Raw genomic sequence first — 14950 nt, forward strand, 5'->3', positions numbered from 1 at the left:
GGGGACATGGCTGCAGACTGGCAGCTGCTACAGCTTGGAGATCTTCAGCAGTAGTGGCTGGATAGGGTATGACCTATTTGCCAGTGCAGGAGAGAAAGGAAAGGCARCATCAAGACTACCCCCTATTATGTTTCTTGTTAATGACTTGGATGTGGATCTCCAAAAAGCCTCATCTAGAGAAGGTTTCTTACAACTTAAAATGAGGTCTTTGTCAAATGAATGGTATAAAGGGCTTGTTTTCTGGAAAAAAAATGTTGGCACTGAAAATTGCAAGAGGCTCCCTTTAAAAAGGGTGACCACTTCTGTGGTCTTCTCTGACATTTTAATTGACCTACACTTTACAYGAAATTGCCACTGACTTTCCATGAACCTCAGCCACTCCTGCTGTTTCAGCTGTTGAAGCAATGCATCTCAACCACAGCTACTTCAGGGCATCAGCCTCCCACACCCTACACTGTCCCAGATGCTCTCTGCCCCAGGCTCCCTCCTGGGCCCACAGGTGAGGTACGGGTGGCATGGTACCAGGTGGCTGGAGCTGGGACAGAAGGCAGGGGGGCTTTGTGCCTTCAGCACCATGGAAGGAACCACCGACGGGGTGCATGTGTCTGTGTGTGTCATTTCAGAGGTGTCTCCTACACATCTCCCAATCCAGGCACTCCTAACCCATCGTGTGTGCAGCCCTGGGAGAGAGGTCGTGTCAAACGGGCAGGTGAAGGGCGATGGGGCAGGCATGGTAAAACAAATGGTCAGTTCAGGGGAAATATTTCAGGAGGCCTCCGTTGACCCTGGATCTTGTCGGGGAAGGCAGATCRAGGCCGGTCAGACGGGAGAGCGCTGCCAGCCCCGCGGTGCGTGGGGGGCAATGGTAGCCGGGTTGTGGTGCCCAGCCCCGCTTTCTCGGGGATGGCCGTGCCCCGGTGCGGGCTCTCTGTGTCCAGGGGTCCCTGCCGTGCCGTGCCATGGCGATCACGGCGCGGTTCCGTGGGCGAGCGCAGTGCGGGCTGTGGGGGAGGGGAACCGAGGGACATGTTCGGGAGCGAGGCGGAGCCTGAGCATTTTATGAATGGGCTCATATGACGTCAGTGGGGGCGGGAGGCGAGGCCGCGCGTCCCGCCAATCCCGCGAGGTGCCCGTGCGGTGGGACCAATGGAGGTGCGGCGGCGGRGTGACGGACATGCTCTGCGGCCAATGGCGGCAAGAGAGCGCTGCCGACCACGTGGGGCGCAGGCCGCAAGTAGTACGGGGGCGTGTGGCCGCTCGCTGCCTGCCCCCCCCTTCGCGGCGCGGCGGGGCCGGGCGGCCCCAGGGCGGGCGGGCCCGGCCGCGTTGCCGGGTTACCTGGTGGCTGAGCGGCCCCTCCGCCAATCGCGGCGGGGCGGGGGCGGGCGCCGTGACGGCTTCGGGGCGGCGGTGGCCGGGAGGGCTCAGTCCGGCCGCGGCAGCCTCCGCAGCATGGTGGCTCCCGCCGCGCTCCCGGCCGCTGGCCTTCTCTACTGGGTGGGTGCGCTGGGCGCTGTCTACGCGGCGGCGCTGGCTTCGTACCGCCTGCTGTCCGGGCTCCGCGTCTGGGTGCTGGGCAGCGGCGCGGTCGCCGTGGGGCCGGCGCTGGGCGTCTGGGCAGGTGAGTGCGCGTCCCGGCCTCTGCCGTCGCGGCTCTTTCCCCGGTGCCTCCCCCGGGCCGGGGCAGTGGCCTCGCGGGGGAGCGGGCTCGTCTCGGTGGGAAAGGGGGCGCGGGCAGCGGGGACCGGCCCTTGGCGGGACCGGGGCGGTCTGGCGGAGCGCCCGGGGGGCGACAGCCGGGTCCGGCGCGGGCCTGTCGGGGGCAGCGGCMGAGGGGCCGGCGGGTTCCACTGGTCTGCCGGGCGCGCCCCCGCCGAGCCGGGAGCCGGTCTCAGGCTCCCCGCGAAATTTGCGGGGCCAGAGCGCGTCGGTTGAATCGGTTCTGAGAGAAGCGCCCGTGGTTGGGACTTGTGCGCGGGCGGGCGGGGGGGCATGGCGTGTTTGAACTTGGTGTCTCCGGGGCGGCCGGGCGCGCAGCGCGGCACCGGAGCCGCTCCGCAGTTCCCAGCGCGGCCGGTCGGTGCGCGCCGCCTCCTCCGCGCCGGCCTCGCACCTCATCGCTGACGTCAGGCCCGCCCCGTCCCCGCCGCCCCCGGAGGAGCGGCCGCTCCCGGCGCAGAGCGAACCGGGCACCGCGCGGCCCCTGCCCGGCACCGGGAGCGGCGGCGCTGTCCCACGGCGGGGGCGCGGGCGGACGGCGGCAGCCGCGGTGCCCCGGCAGAAGCGCCCGGCTGCAGGGAAGAGCCCTGCCGAGAGCGGCGGGCGAGCAGCGGAGCGGCGCCAAACTTGTGCCAGCCCCGCCTGCTCCTGCTGCTCGGCCCCTCCTCGGTCCCGGGCCGCGCTCGGGAAGGGGACGAAGCGCGAGTGGCCCTCCCTGTAGAAGGGGTGACAATAGCGGTGGYCGGGAGGAGGTGGCGACAGCATTTAGCGGGCATCGCAGAAATACAGGAGCGCTGTGGAAGTACAGCAGCGGCTGTTACCAGGGTATTTTCAGTGCTACGCTTCTCTAACTTTTCTCAGTACTTCGAATCCTGGTCCCAGGAGCCACTCTGGGAAAAGACAGTTTCTTCCATCTGAGACTGCCACCGCCACTCAGTAGCCTATAAGTAATGACGAGGCATTAGAAAGGGCTTTTTTACCAGTGTGACAGATCAGGCAAGGGGATTTTCAAATCCATTGTTGCCAAAGGCAGGGGGAAGGGCAAGTTCTGTGCATGACTGGGAATTGATAAGGAGGATCACAAAAATTATTGCCAAGTATAAGAGGTGTGAGTTTAAGCTGAGATGATAATTTAAAATTCTTCAAAAGGTACTTCCTTCCCTTGAAGGGAGTAGGAGGACATCAAGCGCTCAGCTGCTGTAGCTGCTTCCAGGTGTCAAACCTGTTGGTAGAGCTGCCCCGCAACAAGCTGGTCTTATGACTGTGCTCCCCCATTGCTAGAGCAGGTCATGAGTACGGTGTGCAMAGGCTTGAAATGCAGCAGCAGTTTCTTGGACAAGTTACAGATTTACATACAAGTGACTAGGGCCCAGGTCTTCCTTTCAGCTGAAGAAATGTTATGCCTGTTAAAGATATAGTTGCCACAGAACACTCAAACCCTCTTTGACTTTGTAATGTTGGTTTTGAATATATTACTGCATTATCAGTTGCCTGCTGACTTGTGGTGCATCACAGAATTCTTGGTGGCCACTTGTTTGTTTTGTGGTGTTTCAAACATAGAAGCTTGCAGTGTTTGAGCCAAATGCCARCTTATCAGCTGGAACCACAAACTGTGGACAGCAGATCTTCCCACAGTCTCATCCTCAAATATCCAGAGAACTGTAGTACAAATGTACTCTGTCACTGTTTTGTACAAGTGCAGGTAGCAGCAGCAGACCATGGCTGCTCCCAGAAATTGTTCTTTCTCTGCCATGATTGTGATGTTTGAGGCGAGGAGGAAGAGGAGCGTTGGCAGCACAGCTGAATTCCCTGTGTATTACTCTGCTCTATAGTAGTAGCGCTGATGCAGCATCAAGGAGGATGGAGAAACAGGGTGATCGTGCCTGCTGTCAGTGTAGGAAGACATGTGGCCATCCTGAGTTAGCTGTTGTGTGTCCTTCATGTGCAGCTGATGAAGGTGAGATGCCGCTTTATTGGAACAGCTGCTGTAGTCTCTATCTGAAATGAGGAGAGGTTGTCTTAGTCTGAATAAGCCCTGGGGGGCAGAGGCGTGGTTTGCCCTGCGCCAGCAACAGGCTGTTTTCCCTCATGGAGAGGATGGAGGCCCAGCTGCAGATRTATTGGGTCACCTTGAGAATTAGTAAATTACTAAGTCATACTGTAGGAAGAAATGCATTTCCTTTTTTCTGTCTTTAAAAAAAMCCCAGTGGTTTGGATGCTAATTGGCTGCTGTAGTTACTGTGTTCTTTCTATGTACAACTAGAAAGCAGCTTTACAAAATCCCTAAAACACAAGTTGTTTTGGAAGGACTTCTTACTGCACTTTAACTCTTCTGCTTGTCTGAAATTGGGTTGCAAATTCTTTCGTTGTTTTCTTGGAATTTTTTTTTTGGGTACATATATGCAGTTGCTTCTGTCTATGCTCTAATTGGCTGTTATTTAGAAGGAGGGACGTAAGGAGGAGGAACAGCTATGTGAACTGGCAATGTACTCTGGGAAAATTAAGTTTGTACTACTTAAAATAGCATCTCTTTTGATAAAAATTTTTTCTGCAGTCACACTTCTGTGTGAAGGTCTTTATACAGCTTTTCTCTCTGTATAACTTGGGCCTGTCTTGTGTTTTGGCTACTGTACAGTATGGAAGTTGGGTGGATGTCTCAATGTGAGATTTGTAGGTGCATCCTGAGAGAATATATAGTGAAGATTCCTCAGTTAAATGTTCTACCTTTAATGTTACTCATGAGTTGGTAAAAGAAGATAAAAATAACAGCTCTCTTGATTGAAAAGCATTTTGCTAAATAAACCACAGACTTAACAGGACCAGAGTGCCAACGAGTCGTTCTGAAATCATCAGGAATACAACAAAGCTGTGGCTGCTTCCCTGCCTCCTAGGCAGACAGATCTGTTGGTAGTGCTGATAGTTGTGATCCACAGTGGTATTTCCTTAGGTTGGAAGAGAGTCCTGTTCTTCTCCCATTGATGGTAGTGGCAGGCAGCCACCTTGCTTCTCTGCCATTGAAAATTGGGTGTATTCTGGAGTACAGAGTGTCTGGAGCAGGAAACTGTCTGCTGCTGTTATAGCTCCCATTTGGAGAGTTGCCGTGTCTCCTATTTTAGGAAGCTGCCTCTTTTTTGGGAAAATATGAAATAGTTTTTCTGCTCCTTCCCGTCAGTAACTTGGTGAAATTAATTCAGAATCCTATGGTAATTTAGACTGGGAGGGACCTCAGGGCACTTGTAGTCCAACCTCCTGTTTGGAGCAGGGTCAGCTGTGTGATCAGACCAATGCATTGTATGCAAATAATCAATTCTGTGTATTCAAAACACACTGTCAGTGCAAGCTGAATTGATCTGGTGCTCTAAAGCATCTAACATCTTGGTTGTGTCAGTACTTGGTTATGTGGATACTTAAACTTTTTATTTCTTTTTTTCCTGTCTCAACATTGCAAATATTTTGATGATAAACATGTTTTTCCCCCAATTTGCTGTAGCTGAAGCAATGTGTTAACAGGAATCAAAGTTTATTTTGGTTGTGTGATTGGCCATATGACAGTAGAAGAAAAGTCCTGTTTTCTTTCAAGCCTCGCAGTGGCTTAGAAAAGCATCCACTTCTTTCCCCAGTGCCTTTGATAGAGTCATGGTTGAATAATCGTACATTTAGTGGTTACAAGACATCTGATAGTGGTGATGCTTTCTCATGTAGTGAATACAGCTGTACAGTTGTATTTGGGCCAAAAAACGTTTGTGAAGATGAGCTTGCCTTAATTAAGCTTCTTGGAGTTTATTCACTAACATGCAAAATTAACTAAGTGTGGGCAATTTGCTCTAGATTTCTTAAAAAAGAATTTGTGAGAGGTCATTAATCAGGATGTTAATGGTGCTCTCAACTGCCTCTAACTTTCTGTAATTTGATTTTAGACAAACCCGCCTTTTTCACTCTTTAACCGTTCTTTTCCTGTGTAAATATTTAACAAAAACTTATTTGAGCAGCACAGCAGCAAATCAGGGTGACCCTCTGTGCCTTCTTGTTGTCTTCTTTTACTTAACAAGGGCTGTGCCTAGTCCGGCATCTAAAAATAGCAACTTGTGTAGCAGGGCCGCTGAGGGAGGCATGAAAAATGTATGTAACTGGGTACATGAGCACTGGAGTAGATACTTATTTGTGTCTGTATGGTCAGGTCTTTCAAAAAATAAGAATATGGGGCTGATTCCCAAACTCTTGTTGGCTAATGAGTTGGGATAATAACAAGCTCTATAAATCAGACCTTATCAATAATATTATAAAATTAAGAAGATGTGATGCTTATGTCAAAGGGCAGAAATAACAAGCTGGGTTTTGTGCTTGTAAATGGTTTGAGTTAGATTCCATTTGTAAGATTATGCTTTCTGTAGTCCCTAGAAAAGGTGTCTTGGCATGTCCTTAGTAAAATAAGTCAGATGGTAAATTACTTTAATTACAATTTAAGAACTCATACAAAGGATATTCACATTACTGCTGACCAGGTGCTAATTTATTGACGACTTTAAGCAGCTTTCACAAGCAGTGTCRTTTTGCAAACTCCTTATCATGGAGTGAAATAGTTGTTATCTTAAAGCTTCTTAGTTTTCTGCAAGCAGGTTTCCATCCCTGTTGCACAAACGAGTGCAGTCTTGCTTTGCAGGAGTTTCACAATGTGCAGGGATGAATAGTTGACAGACCATGTCACAAATCACTGTTGCAGATTTAAACAGCCACTCTGGGGCAGTGTGTGGTGAGGGTGTAGTTGATAGGGAAATTGAGGGGAAGGGAGTTTCAACCTCTCTTAGCGTTGCTCTCCCTGCAGGATGTGAGAGGAGAGGTTATGCCCAACTCCCTGTTTTCCCTGTGGATGAGTGTTTGGCTGATGTAGTGCTTTGATATCTCTCATTCTTTATCTGAATCACTTATTCAGGGATTTATCATCTTCAGCACTTAAGATCCATGGTGAAGGTTTTCTGACCTTGTTTTCAATCCTGGTTGCTACCCTTGTATGAAATAAAGCATGGCATTTGTTAACCTAAAAAGTAATGCTAAAAACATATAAAAATATGCCAGTTTGCTTGTGACTAGCTTGTGATCGTGACAACTCAAACAAAATGTGCAGCCTAAGCTCGGAGCATGTTTTGTTTTCTTTTATGGCTATTTGCAAAGTGCTTCTGAAGGGTTACTGCACCAAAGAGTGGCTCAGAGAATAGTCTGATGCAAGTGTTCTAATCCTGCCTGTACATCCCAGGAGTACTGTGCTGCAGTGTGTATGKTTTTTTTCTTTTCTTATTTGCCATGTAATGTTTCCAAGTATCCATCCTAAATTTTCACTAGTAAAAAAATTAGCTGTCTGCCTGTAGTCATCAGTCCTACCCATAGCTTGTAATTTAGAAGTCTTCTGTCAGTGTATCCCTCCAGCCTGTGCTTTGTTTGACTAAGCAAACGATGCTTTTCCAGAGCAGCCCAAGAGAAGTGGGATCTCTGACCATGTTACTCTAGACTCAGCATCTTGCACTGTGTGGTGCTTGAGGGGGCTGTAACTCCTTCAGAGACCTTGCAGCTCKTGGTGAGTCAGGGAGGCTCTCTAGTATTTTTCACGTGGGCTACTGCTATTAGCATACCCTGAAATCAGTTTTGCTTCGTGGACAGTATAAAGAAATGAATGGTTTTTCTCTTTCTCTGGTGCTTGATTGYTTTTTTCAGCTGTTTTCCTTTGCATATGATGTTAGTGASTGTCAAAAACCTCTGCTTAGTAGGATTGCTCAATACTTACTGCATTAAGTGCTCCTTCTTGCACTCTCTGGTCAGAAGAGTGGAGGGAGAGCAACTGCTCAGAACCCAAACATCCAGAGTCCCAGTTCTGCTGTGTCCTTGTTGATGGACTTCAGCCCTTCCCTTCTGACTCGTGCCAGCAAATGTGTATGTGTGGGCACCACCAGCCTCAGCATCAACCAAGCTTATAATCTACAGCTCTGCAGCTTGATTCAGAATATGAACAGACTTTGCTGTGTTTAACTGCAGGAGCAGAGAGGTGTTTGTGGAGGAGGGTGAAATGCTGTAGTATGGTTTCTCCACATGCAAAAAAAAAAAAAAAAAAAAGCTGATGGTGAGTGGAGGACAGATGTTTGCATTAAGGTGAAGAGAATACCCATCTCTGATAAACAGCCCAAGAGGGAAATGCTTGACAATTTATTAGCCTAGGGGATGAATAGCTGAGTTATTTTAAGGTAGCTCATTCTCCCAATCTTCTGTGTGTTTTAAAGTAGGGACACTTATAATGGAAACTGGTTACTTAAAACTAGASAATTTATACAAGGATGTAATCTAGAGTAATATTTTGCTCCCATTTCCTTGTTTCGCTGTTTTGGCCAGTGTGCTTCCCTCTCTTTGGGAAGATTACCTGTGAGGTGCCCTGTGACAGCAAAGAAAGGCATTGTGTACARGTGCCTTCAGCAAGGAAGTTGCAGCTGGAATGTGTAAATGCCACTCCTGTGTTATCACAAGTAAGGTGGCAGGAGGCCCTGAGGGTCTGAGGGCACAGCTGAGCATGCCTTTTGGGAAAACGATAGTAGTTCTCCACCTGGGAATGGTTTTTTGGTAGGTGAGTGAAACACGTCGCTCTCAGTCTTGTGAATATATTAATTCCTAATACAAAAAGTGAGAATGACCATCTCTGCTATAGAAGGGATAATAGTAAGAAGGTATCTTTCCTGATGATTCTAACAGAAATGACAGATGTGATTCTTTAGGCCTGTATATGATCATGAATGTGGGATAAACACTGTAACTAGAACGTAAGGAATCTTGTGTTGGGCTTGCGTGGTTTAATCACTTACCTAAGTTGCTGCTTCTAGCTTCAGATGACTGCTGGTGCTCACTTACTGATAAGCTTTAGGAAACCTGGGTTCTTAGAGAAAAGCAGAAGATTTTAGAGATTGAGTACATTAATACCAGAAAATGCCAGAATTAGGACATTTTGAGTTCCTTCTCCTGTAGTACATTTAATTGCACAAAAGAATTCTACCTTAAGTCTTCTATTTTTTGACTCCTGATTTAACCTTAAAATAATATATTGTTTTYCAAATCTGTACAAGTTCCCAGATTCCTGGAATTAAAGTCTAGAGCAGTACACCATCACCCACAGGGTGAGTCATTAGCAGTGCTGAAATCCTGTTCCACKATATAAGCGTCTGCAGCTAACATGGAAGGAGAGCTATATGCAAAATTTCCTACTGAGCTTCTAATTCACTCCATTGCCCTCAGCAACAGATGGTGCCACCTAAAAGCCTGGGGTTTTGTTGGGGTTTTGTTTAGGTTTTGAAAGAAACCTCTTGTTTAGCAGATCTTAAAACTGGGGTTGAGATGTCCCAAAGCTGAGCCTCAGGGCGAAATAGTGCCTATCCCGTTGTTTCTTGTACTTCTTTTCCCATTTTTGTTACCTTTTCTTCTTGCTCTCGTGAGGGTTCTTTTGTTTTTCTCTCCTGATTCAGTTGCTTGTCCGTTGTGGGAGACAGCTGGGTTGCTCAGGTTTAGGCATGGTCTATGCATGGGCAGAACTTAGTGTCTGGTTGACTACAGATTTGGTTTTGGTTGCATGTTTGGGTTTTTTCTGTTTTTTACCCTTCTCTTCTATTTTCTCTTCTTAAGCAGTTGTGAACTGTATGTTTTAGAAGGGTGTATTCCATCAGTCATGCCAGAGGGACAGCTGTGTCTCCACTGCTTGAGGAGCTCTATACTTACTGGGCAAGGAAAAGCAGACCTGAGGAATGCAGCTCTAAGGGTGCTTATCACAATTCTTCCAAAGGATTTTTGTGTATGGTAGAAGACTACCACAGAAGCAGAAAGGGAGAAAAGCTGTAGTGAGAGAAGAGGAATGGGAGATKGTAAGCTCAATGAGACAAAGGTTTTTGTTGCTGAGGGGAGGAAACTGTTGTGTAGAGACTAAGGAATCTGGTGTCCTTACAAGGTATTTAGTCCCTGCTTTTAGATGCAGAGGTTTGTGGATGTGTGGGAGGATGCATGTGGATCTGGAAAGCAGAAGGCAGAGAACTGTCTCTAATTCTGCAGCTGCTGCTTCTCAACCAACACTTGCTTATGCTTGCGTGCTGCTCTTCTCCATACTCCACCACTRGATTCTTGTTCCAACAAGTCCCACTTTCACATTTCTTATCTGTGACCGGCTGATCTGATTCTCCAAAATTCTTCCATTGTTCTGAAGTCTCCCCAGGATTCCTATCCTGCTACCAGTGGTGCTTGATCTATAATAGTTACTCACTATTACTTTGCATAAATGTATTTTTCTTGAAAGAGGTGTATATGCCTAGTATTCCTCATGTGTCAGTCCCATCTTCTAAAGAGCTCTCCATCCCCAGAGTGTGGGTTCAGCATGGCTCACGAGTCAGATCTTTAACAGGAAGGAGAAGCAGCAAGATAAGGGAATTATGTGAGTGGAGAACTCACATGGCTGAACAAGGGATTAGAGTTAGGATGTCTTGTAGTTTGTTCCTGCCCTCAGTTGTCCTGTGTGTCCARCCCAGTGTTTGTGTGGCATGGCAGAAAGGRATGTTTACTCCTGTCAACTTACAGGTAAGTTACTTGTCGTGGTACAAAGTCTTTACCTTAGTCTTTTTGTCTGGGAAGACCCAGATCTATGGCAGAACTTCCTGGGCTCTGCATCTTTGTGTTGATTATTAGATATTGGTCTAGAAAACTCCGTTTAGTGGACTGGTTCTTCAAGTTGGGTATTCACTTTAACCTCCAGAATCTTGTTCATATTCCTTTGCATTGGAATCAGTTTGCTGACAGTCTCACACGGTGTCAGTTTATAAATGAGATGCCTTTGGTCGCAAGAGTGAGTATTGTGTTTTTACATCATGGCTTTCTGATGTAAAACTGGTGTGAAGAGAGAAGGGAAATGGAGAGCTCTTGTCTTGCTTTTTTCCTTCTTATGCTGGCAMTGATGTTGATCTGTTTGTGTGGTGATCTGGTTAAGGAGCATGTCCTGCAGAGAATTAGTCACTTSGGGCTTTTATGCTCAGTAGACTGCTTTGGTCCTATGAATTCCAATGCTGGTGAAACAGAAGGGGAACYGGGCAGTATTATGAAACTGTATGTTGAAGCTACAGTTGAGCCCACTGGTCAGCTTSAGTTGCTCCAAGAGAAGGCTGCTGCCAAAAGAATTGCTGCTACTCTGGTCACTAGCTGCGAGCTCTTGCTGCTTCCCTTAYGTTGCCTCCAGTCCATGTGTGGTGCTGGCGTTGGTGAGATTGCTTGTGTGGCTGACCTCTAACTCTGCAAGGAAGACCAGCTGCAGTCAGGGTCAGCTTGTTGAGCTGCCTAAGAGGCAATTGGCAGATGCTGAGGAAACAGGTAGGCGTGGATGGCTGGGGGATGTCCCCTAGCTAAGCTGTCTGAAACGGAGCCTAAAACTGCAGGAGGAGCCTGTTGTCAGTTCTGTTGCTTGGTCCCATCTTGATGGGCTATTCCAAAGTCTTGTTTTGCTTTGTTCTTTGTGGGTCAAGATGGATGGCATGTACCTCTTGTGTTTGAGAGGATTGTTTATGAGTTGCAGAGTATGGTTTTGGAGTTCCCTGCTAATAGGTTTTCTCTAGCTCCTTTCATTTTCAAACACTAGGATAATGGTRTTGTATTGGTTTGATAGCTGGGTATTATTTTTAAGGAATAAACCTCTTTGCCATTCCTTCTGCAATAGTTTAGTATTCTGTTCTTCCTGTGACCTTTTCCTTGGGGATAGACTTGTGTTCTTGGCTATATTTCAAACTGTTAACCTGGTAATAACCAAATTCCTGATGTTTAACAGTGTTTGAAAATGGTGGGGTGGGAATCTATAGTCATCTGAAAGTCTCTGTAAGGCAAGAAATTTTAGTAATATGAAAGAGAGGCATTTTCAAACTGCCACCTCTGCAGAATTTTCGTAGCATCTCATCCCAGCTGGCTTTGTCACTTAGTTGCAGTTGCTGGTTTTGGTTAAATAAAAGTGTAGAATTTCCAGTGTAAAACATTGCCTTAGCAATGTATGAAAATAATGCATTTGCTCAGAAAAATGTTAGTGTGAAGTTCCAGCCTAGCTTGTTTCAGTCACTGTTAGTAAGCTTTGGATTTACACTGTGTTTCTTGTGCACTAACCTAGAATTTGTCTCCTCAGAATTACTTTCAGCACAAATTCTTTACAAAGTGAGAAAGCAGGTTTGACTAAAAATATATACTTTTTCATAAATGCATTTTGTTTTAAAATAGCCCTTACTGTAGAAGTTGGTTTATATTTTCATTTTAAAGYCTTACTTTGAGGGTATTAGTGCTATGGGATGCATTTTTATAAGGGAGGCTGATCAAAACTTTTAATGCTCAGTGTGGTACTATATGCACATATTCTTACTAGTGGGTTTTCTGCAGTCTTAAGTTTACCCTTATTCCTAAGTCTTGGAGTAGTGATCATGCTCTTAAAAAGCTTTTTTCCCCCTCTCCTTCTTTTCCTTAAGGTGTCTTAGTTCTTCTGGKGCAAGCTACTTTCTCGAACCACAATGGCCATTTTCATCAAGAATGATGTACCTGAATTCCGTGCTGTAACAGTTTGCACGTGCARTGGGTGCTCGGCCTTTAAGCAGTCTGTGCTGTGCCCTGGCTGGCCTGTGTTTGTCCTGTGCACACGTCCTGGTGCTTGTGGGACAGCAGTGTTTTGGGGAGGTGGCACTGGCTGTGTAAACACGTTGTAACATGTTTACAGAACCTGAAGGAGAACAGCAGAGATGGYGGAACAGGTCCCATTGGTGGGAGGGAGCTTTGTGCAATTTTGAGGGGTCTTTTGAGAGAGAGGCTAGAAGGACCTGTGGATAATAAAGATGTTTTGTCAGTCTGCTTCTGATCAGTGGACTAAAGGTACCAAGATCAGTCTATGCAGATGTGGTAAGAACAGCTTCCATTGCTCTTTCTAGTGTCCGACTTCTTAAAGGAGGGTTTTCTTTTGGACCAGAGAGGGAAGTTCTGTAGCTGGCCCCCAAGTCCCACTCAGGCAGGACCACTAGTGAAAATCTTTCCTGCTGTGAAACCTATAAAGTTTTCTAAATCAAAGAGTCCTTGAGAAGCTGGGATAGGAGGGCTGCCGGAASGGGATGTCAAAAAGCAAGGAAAGCAGCAAGTAGAAGAGAGATTGGGCAGGAGGTACCTGAAGTCAACCAGGGAGCTGGAGGGTGCCACCTATTGTACAGGCTGCTTTCCAGAGCATCCAGGCAATTGGTGGAGGCTGTTCTCCCTTTATAGCATTGCATCTGTAGATAGGGARTTGATGAAAATTCCTCTGAGCTACCTTTTTACCAAGCCGTGACTGCTGGTTTGCTTGCTTGGGACAAGCTGAAGAGTCCTGTCACCACTTACTTGAGTGGACTTTATAAATGAAAACGGGCTTGGGGAGATTGCAGTGAAGACCTTGGAAGGAGGTTGTGTTGGACCTTGACAGGGAAGTAGTGAAATATTGGTATAACTCTCCATGGAAGTCTCCACTTTGCCAGGGACGAGGTGCGTGTTAAAGACAAGGTCAATAGTGCATTGTCTGTGCCAGTGTTCCCTGATGGAGGCGGGGYTCAGTGGGACCTGAAATCCATGTGTGGTGCGCGTTGTCCCGGACGTCCTTCCCTCAGCCGGCCGTTAGTATCATAATGCCTTGTGTTTGGGACAGGAGCWCGCAGGGCTGCTGGCCACGAGTTAAGGGCGAGTCCTCTGCTGTGGCTGGGTGGATCCTGTGTGAAGGCCGGCTGGGGAGACCGTGGGGCAGGCGGCAGCGAGGAGTGCGGGGAACGCTCTCGGCTGGGTCTCAGCTCGGCTTGGCCTGGGCTGGGCAGGCTGGTGGCTCCGCGCTCGGGCAGTGCCGGCTGCTCGGGCAGGGCTGCTGGCCGGGAGCGGGGATCAGCGCCCCGCGATCGTGCATGCTTAGTGTCAGGGGCCTGATGGCATCGTGCGCCGCGACGCGGGCGTGCTGGGATCGGTGTCCGGGAACAGGACGTGCTCCTGGCACGCCGGCCCGGGCCTCACGCGTGGGCGCGGGCAGTGGCCGCAGGGCGCCGGCGCCCCCGGGCCGTCAGTCCGTCCGTCYGTCTGTCCGTCCGTTCGTCCCCGCCCGCCGCGGCGCAGCAGCGCCCCCTGCCGGCCCACTCGGCGCGCCGGAGGCGAGGGCGCTCGGGGCGGCCCCGCTGCCCTCCCGGCGGGACCGGCCCCGCTCCCCGCTGCCTCCGGTGGGCGGCGGGGGAAGCCCGCCCCTCTCCCGGGGGAACCGCTGCCCGCGGGGGAAGGCCGCCCCCGCCAAGGGTTAATGCCGCCTCACCTCAGCCGCCCCGGCCGCGGCGGGAGGGGGCGGAGGAGGAGTGGTGCCGTCACTGCGGCGGCTCCCGCGCCGTTACCTAACCGGTGACATAACGGGCTCCCTCCGCTCCGCTAAAGAAGCGCCTGGGCCGTCACGGGGGCCGGTTCGCAGACCCTGCGGGGCCAGTGTGAGCCTGCCGGGAGCCCATGGCTTCCTCCGCCCGCATTCCCCCTCTTCCCTCGCTCCCTGCCCCGAGGGGCGGCGGGCTGCCCCGTCCGTGAGCCGGGTGGCGGCGGGGGAGCACTCCCCGTGTCCTCCTSCCGGAGTTCCCCGGGCGAGCAGGGGATCGGCGGGGCCGCCGTTCTCCGGCGCTCCGTGGGAGCCGTGGCAGCTGSCATCCCGGGGCCGGGGGTGCTTGGCCGCCTCGCGTGACGGGGATGCTGCCAGGGACACTGGCCGGGCCACGTGCGGCCGGGGGGGCCGGGGCAGCCTGCGCCAGACCATGCGGTGCCCGCAGGCGCTTCCTCTGCCTCCCTGCTCTGCCAGGAGAAGAAAGTGCATCMAATCAATCGTAGCCGAAACATTTAAGGAGGTTTGATGGGAGCCTYGTTTCCATGGGAAAATCTGGGGAGTTTTCCACAGGGGGAAATACTGCAAGTTTTCAAGGGCTTGGAGTGAAACATAAAAGGCATCGGTGGGCGTTTCTTTATTTAGAAACGGGAAAGCAAAGGCAGTGTTGCCCGAGTTCTTCCTTAAATCTCTGAGGCAAACACCTATTGCAAAACAGTGCCGATACAAATAAAACAGTGAAGGATTTCTAGAGCGCTTTAACGTAAGAGTCTCCCTAGTGCTTGATGGTAATTTATCGAGGGCATTTCTCATGAGACAACTGTTGTCTTCTAAGTTGATTAACTT

General features: G+C 49.5%; 1 protein-coding gene across 1 annotated transcript in view; it reads left to right on the forward strand.

The window, feature by feature from the left end:
• The first annotated feature begins 1188 nt into the window (after positions 1-1188).
• Positions 1189-14950, forward strand: part of HSD17B12 (hydroxysteroid 17-beta dehydrogenase 12) — an 80940-nt gene continuing 67178 nt past the window's right edge. The window contains 3 exon segments of the mRNA XM_057364188.1: positions 1189-1281; positions 1283-1445; positions 1448-1621. Coding sequence (XP_057220171.1) covers positions 1189-1281; positions 1283-1445; positions 1448-1621 — 430 coding nt within the window.

This window comes from Malurus melanocephalus, unplaced genomic scaffold (assembly GCF_030028575.1).
Source record: "Malurus melanocephalus ecotype Western Australia unplaced genomic scaffold, MMel_1.1 scaffold_2, whole genome shotgun sequence".
Classification (NCBI taxonomy): Eukaryota; Metazoa; Chordata; class Aves; order Passeriformes; family Maluridae; genus Malurus; species Malurus melanocephalus.